Source organism: Nanorana parkeri, unplaced genomic scaffold, assembly GCF_000935625.1.
Source record: "Nanorana parkeri isolate BGI_ZX_2015 unplaced genomic scaffold, ASM93562v1 scaffold114, whole genome shotgun sequence".
Lineage (NCBI taxonomy): Eukaryota > Metazoa > Chordata > Amphibia > Anura > Dicroglossidae > Nanorana > Nanorana parkeri.
The window spans coordinates 1,042,785-1,049,440 of record NW_017306382.1 but is presented as its reverse complement, the minus strand read 5'-3'; the positions used below and the strand labels follow the sequence as shown (position 1 = coordinate 1,049,440).

Below are 6,656 nucleotides of genomic sequence, written 5' to 3'. Positions count from 1 at the left end.
GCCGAGCGGTGTGGGAGGAAAGACACCGGCCGCTCACAGCGCTCGTCCCGCAGCGCTCGGCCGGCTGTCATTTTCGCTCTGATTCCTTTCATCCCCGCTGGGCACTGCTCTGTGTCCCAGCGGGGATGAAAGGAATCACGGCCGCGCCGACAAAACGGCAGGAAAATGTCACTTTCGGCATTTAGCCGAAAGTGCCATTTTCGGCCGGCGCCCCCCCTTCACTTTTCGCCCGGGGCCCGCGCCCCTGCTGCCCCCCGGTTGTTACGCCACTGGTCAGCAATGGTAGCATATTTCCCTCAGTACAGGTTCCCTTTAATATTTCTCAAAGTTATGAGCTTTCTCCTCAAAATACAAATCCCTATTTTCTCAATCATATTAGTAAAATATATTTAGGTGTTGGGAAATTAAAAAAAGTCTTTGTTGGACATGCAGTACAGTCCTACTGGTGGAAACAATCAAGGTAAACTACAGACCCTAGCTAGGATTTGAATTCCCAGCTTGTAGGTTCGTTTACCCCACTGACTTTTCCAATGACCTGACTGGCAAATAAATGTTCTGTAATTTGTACTAGAAACATACCCCAACTGGTTGCTTGACTGGTCTGATGATTTTGAGATCTGCTGCAAATTAATTTGAAGAAGGAAGAAAAAGAAGCGTGAAGGAGCACCGCTACCGGGTACAAATGTGTGGGCGGGGAAACACGTTTCCCCACCCACACATTTGTGCCAGGTAGTGGCGCTCCTTCTTGCTTCTTTCTCTTCCTTCTTCACCATTACACATATTAGACACCTTGGCCTAATACAAATAGGAGCTGCACACCAGCCTTGGCACACCCCCACCAGGAGTGGGTTAACAACATTGGACTTAATTTTTTGTAACTTTCTGCAAATGATTTTGGTCTGAATGTCCAGATTGGTTAGGAGTTTTCCACCTTTGTCAATGTTCTTTTACTTTAATTGGCTCCAGTAGAGTAACAGACCTGTACCAGGCTTTTGCGATGACATTAGAATGTAAGTTCCTTGATTTTTGCTACCATAAAACATGTTAGTTATTCATTCTCCAGAAAATGACCCAAAGATTAAAGAAACATTTCCGCAGTTCTCTATATATAGATTGTTATTGATGTACTGTAGACACCTTGTACAATTATTTTCATTTTGGCGAGCCAATTTTACATCAATGGACAGTTCTGTTTGACTTTCTGATGTTAAATATTGCTTGGGGTACTATGGCAACATAACGCAGCAGCTGCAGGTGATCATTACCTCGAGTTAAGTTGAGCATTTCTAAGTAAAGCCAAGCAGTCCTCATATTTCTATCATCGCCTAATGGCTTGCATGAGTTTTTCTAAATGTTTAGGCTTCATAATTCTGCGGCAAGGACTTGCGAATCCAATTGGAATAAACCAAATAATTCCTGTCTCAGGGGGAACATCAATAGCTGAAGACATAGCCCTTTCTAATGAAATAATGAGTCACTGTGTGATGTGTCATTGTCTCACCGATGTGGCGATGCAGCGGATCTCCCTGATGTGCATCATGTGTTTCCCATTCCGCTTTCATAATGGGGAACAGGGATAAAGAACAAACACAGGTGGTTTCTCACAGAGATGGGAAGTCCCAAACTGAGCTGTCCAGGTTTCTTCCTAATGGTTTCAAGCTCATCTCTGCATTTCTGCTCATATTTCTGGCACTCATCATAGTCAGTGCTCAGCAGAGAATACCAGGCCTAATAAGATGGAATTTTGCGCAGCCAGAAAATGTTAAGGAAATATGCGTAACCAAGGTGTGCAAAAGCCATCCACGGCTAACCTCCAAGAACCTTTTATATTATTAATTTGTACAAATGCATAAAAGGTATTTTATTATTGCAGGTATTTATAAAGAGCCATCAAATTAAGCAGCTCTTTACACACAGGCGTCCCCAGACAGGGTGTCAGCCAGAGCGTCCCGCCGGGATGCCTTCACACACGCGGGTAATTATGTCAGGCACCGTTAACTGGCGGTGGCCATCCCGGTGACATTTATCTGGCGGGATAAGGTATGCCACTGGGTCCCCTCCTCACTTGTACCGCGGTCGTGCACTCTGTCTATGACCGAGTGCCTAACTTCTCAGACGGGGTGTCACCAAAATGACTGCCTCTGATGGTGTCACAAGGTGCGGGCTGCACCCCCCTTGTGACGCCACTGCCAATACACACTGACACTGTCCATTCATGTCAGTGCCTGCTCTCAAGCAGCTTACAATCTAAGATGCCTATCTCATATTTTGGAACTGCCGAGATGGCTGCACCCAGCAGTCTTAGGGCTATGTAGCGCTCACCCCTGAAGGAGCCGTTGAATGCCCGGTTCATCTCTAGTCTGTCTAGGGTATGATCTTCAGCTGCCCACCCATTAGCATTGCCCGCCCTTCTTCTAGTGCCCACAAAAGCTGATGTCCACTCCAGTAGTATAATGCAGAATAACTTTTATTGAACATCTTCACTGGGCAGAGAGGGTATAGGGGTTCTAAGCTTCCAGGGTATAACAGACTTTAACTCCAGACTCACCAGACCCGTTTGGCATATTAGTGTAGATCCACTTGAGAGGCAGCGGATGGCAACTGAACTAGCAGATGAGCACGGATGAACACAGATCCTCAACAGGAAAGACACCGGCCATGCTCCTGAAGTCCATAGGTTCCAGGAAACGTCAAGAGCCATCATTGGTCCTGGGTCTCTTCCTCTAACCGCAACACAGACCTCCTCCATGTTGGAGGTCTCAGGTAAACATTTCCCTCATACCAGCCTATGCCCACCCCCAGGTCTTAGGCCTAGCCCAGGGGGCAGGCTGATCCGCACCCAGCCCTATTCCATGGCTGGTCCCGGCTAGTCTGAGCACATGGCAAATCCCTCCAGTATATGCAAATCTCAGCATGCACCACTGGTTGAGAGAAACGCAGTGATTGGCTGCTGTACTGTACATACACTACAGTGTCTCTCATTGGCTGTACCACAATATGACAGAGTCACACTCCGCCCAGGGGGGTACAGGCAATGCCAGACACCTGGAATTAACCAGATAACTGCCACTATAAATCCAACCAGGCTGACTACAGCTCTGGCAATCACTAAATGTCTGGTAGCCACATCATAGAAGGTGATGGTGGCTACATCTGCAAAAGGGAAGTTTTTATTGGTAAATAAAATGCCTTGAATATGTTATATGCACATATGAGCTTATGGGAAGATATTTCTTAAAATGAATGGTCCGACGAAAGGGTCTCTTTAAATAATCTTCAGGCCAAATATGTACATTTAAAACACATGCACAAAAAATATTACTCCATCAGCGAAAGAATCAGCCCAATTCCAGACTTTTTGGATGTACTAATATTTTGTTTTTTCTTTGGTGTTTTATCATGGGCTGTGGTTTTGACATAGAAGGTTTGAGCATTGCTTGTCTTAACAGATTAAGAAGTGAATATTTGACTTACTTGTCGGTCACAGCTTGCATGAATTCATCAACTAGGTCATCGTATGCCTTCCCACGAACTCGCTTGTGTTTTACTCCAATATACAAGGGGTCATTCAGAAGTGTCTGCAGAAAAATAATAGTGATTTAGGTTATGTGGTGTTCATGTTGAGGTCCTATGCAGCTTTCCAGTGCCACTGACCCCCTTGGGATCTGCATAGAAAGTCATGTTGTTAAAGTGGAACAACAGTCACATCTAGCTACCTTGCCTACTGTGCTCCGTTAAAGTGACCCCGTCATTACTGCAAAGTTACTCGGGCAACACAAAGAACAATTAAAATAACTTTCCTTCAATCCGTGTTACTGAATGCCTCTCCATTCCCCCAATGGTCCCGACAACAGAAGACACAATTCCCACCCCTATACTAAATTCTTGAACTGTATTGTACATTTTATCCAAAGCTGAACTTCATGTAACGATACATAAATTGAGATTTACAAAAGGATTTTAAATTTATACAATATATTGTGTGAAGATTCAATCATAAATCCCCCTCCCATTCCTACTACTATGACCATGTTGCAATCTTTGGTGCACTTCTAAACTTGGAACCAGGGGCGTCCCGAGGCCGGGGTCACCCGGAGCTGAGACCGGGTGACACCCCGCCGTGACGTCATCGCGCATGCACGGTCATCTTACTGACGTCTTCCGGCGGACCTCTTGGTGATGGACGCCGGCAGAGAGGAGGGGAGGTTCACCTGGCGGGAGGTGATATGCCGCCGGGTCCCCTCCTCTCTCCTGACATTGTCAGTCTCTCGGTCAATGACTTCCCGACTTTTCAGAGGGGGTGACACCAAAATGACTTCCACCATGTCTTTGGAGTGTAGGAGGAAACAGGAGTACCTGGAGAAAACCCACACAAGCACGGGGAGAACATGCCAATAATATCGGATCGGGATTCAAACAAAGGACCCCATTGCTTCAATACATAAGTGCTAACCACTAAGCCACTATGCTGCCTCCCCGTTTACTCACTTTATCTGCACATGATTGGATAATTTCAAATCAATTAGTAAATCAGCCCACTCGCGGAGATACAACTATTCTCAGTACATAGCTTGTATCAACAGTGTAACCTTTTATCAGCCCTGTGCATGACACAAATGTATAAATAGCATTTTTTTTACTTTTTATTGGTTAGCCCTGACGATGGGTGAATCCTAGGAGGAAGCAGCCATTAAAAATCAGACTAGGGAAATAGAAATATCTTGCCTTGTAGAATTAAAGCATATGCACATCCAAAACCAAAATTGTATTATATTGCATTTTACCAGTCCATAGATCTGGTGGCTGCATTAGTTTCCTTTTATTCAGCCCCCCCCCCCCGCCCCCCTTTTTTTTCACCCAGTAATCCTGTAAAAAACATACTTCAGGCTAAATTCCTGAAGCATTACACAAGGTTGTAGTTCCATCACAGCTGGGGGGCGGAGTTTAGCTACCCCTGCTTTAGAGCAAGCAACTCCATATTGTACAATAATTCAGTCTAAGGGCCGGTGCACACCTAGGCAACACCTCACCGCGCCGCAATCATGCATGGAACCCCAGTCGCGCCGGGCAGATTCCGCCCATGCTCCTGAACACGATCGAGGCTAAAACAGCCGCGCTTCGTGTATCGCAAAAAAAAAAAAAAAAAAAAAAAAAAAAAAAAAAAAAAAAAAAAAAAAAAGGTACATGTACCTTTTTTCTGCGACTCCTGCGCGGATGTCACCCCATTGAAATCAATCCTGGATCGCGTAGGTCTGCACCGGGCCTAAGACCTCATTCACACAGAGATTTGTAGAGCGATTTCCGCTCAAAAATCGCTCAAATATGAAGCTCAATGTAGCTCTTCCAATGTATTTCAATGGAGATGTTCACATCTTGCACCTCAATATTGCCCGTAGCTGAAGCTTGTATCTCGTACATGAGCTATTTTTCGGCAGATTTCGAGCGATTTGGCCCCAATAGACGTTGATAGACTGCCAAAAGAAGCGCTACATAGCGTGACAAAATGTGCACTGTAGCTCAATGTCGCTCAGCTCAAATCAGCGGTGAAAAAGCGCTTATTTTGTTGTAGCTCAGTGTGAATGGGGTCTGATGTGCTTTCTCCAGGTATTCCACTTCTCCCGCTCTTGTACACAGAGGCCCAGAACTGCACAGTCTAGTCCAGATGTGGCGTGACAAGAGGCTCGTACAATAACTACACTTCCTTCTCTATACTTAGTACTAGTTAGTTTCCTCTGAAGGGTCCCCGCTGATACATGGACTAGTTTGGTCTAGCAGCACCTGCCAGCCCTCATCAAATATAATTAATAACCTGTCAAATGTATGAACCGCCCTGCGTTCTCCTGAGTATTTTGCCGTACGTGGAAAGACAACAATGTCTGCCAATTATTCTGACACTTCGAACTGCTATCACAGCAGAATAATGCTAAAAATGTCCTTTGACTATAGCGGTAACAAAAAACAGAACTCCCACTGTAATAAGTACAAGACTTCTGAATTCTAACTGTGATAAAGGCAAAACTCTATTATAGTTCCGGATAGAATAGTAAAAGATCAGAACCGCTGCCAAGTGTCCTCGTTGGGTAGATTTATTCTCACAATTAGTCCTGGAGATCACTGTCCTCAAGAAGAAATTTGCACCGGGGGAGTTCATGAATTAAAAATAGGATTTAAAATGTATATAAAACACAAAAATGCAATATATTGCAGCTTACAGTGCTTATGTGTGGTGGCCGCATTGGGTTTTCTTTTTAGGGCTTTTTTTGCCCGTTATTTATACCTGGTGATCCTTCCAATAACACACTTCCTGTTCTATAGTGACAATGCTCCCTTACTGTACTGTATCTATGAAGGAATAACGTCGTCACCCTAGGCTGCTCTCCTCTTATTATCTCCATTACAGTGAAGAAGGGTTTTGCAGATAGCTGGGAAAGCCGATAACATTCCCTGAGATCTTAGTTCAGTGCTCAGGAAGTTACAAGGATACTACGTTTCTAGAAGGATTTACAGGTATTTTCTGTACTTGAAAAAACAAAACTAATGCAGCCAACACATCTGATAAGCTGCAATGTATTACAATTTTTGTTTTTTAGATTACAGATTACATTTTTGCACCTTCTAAACTTTCAAAGAAGAAATCACACATAAATTGGGGCTTT

General features: G+C 44.5%; 1 protein-coding gene across 1 annotated transcript in view; it reads right to left on the bottom strand.

The window, feature by feature from the left end:
* ME3 (malic enzyme 3) overlaps positions 1-6,656 on the bottom strand; it is a 126,467-nt gene that overhangs the window by 61,390 nt on the left and 58,421 nt on the right. The window contains exon 7 of the mRNA XM_018553248.1: positions 3,475-3,578. Within this exon, the coding sequence (XP_018408750.1) occupies positions 3,475-3,578 (104 nt within the window). The remainder of the gene's footprint in view (positions 1-3,474; positions 3,579-6,656) is intronic.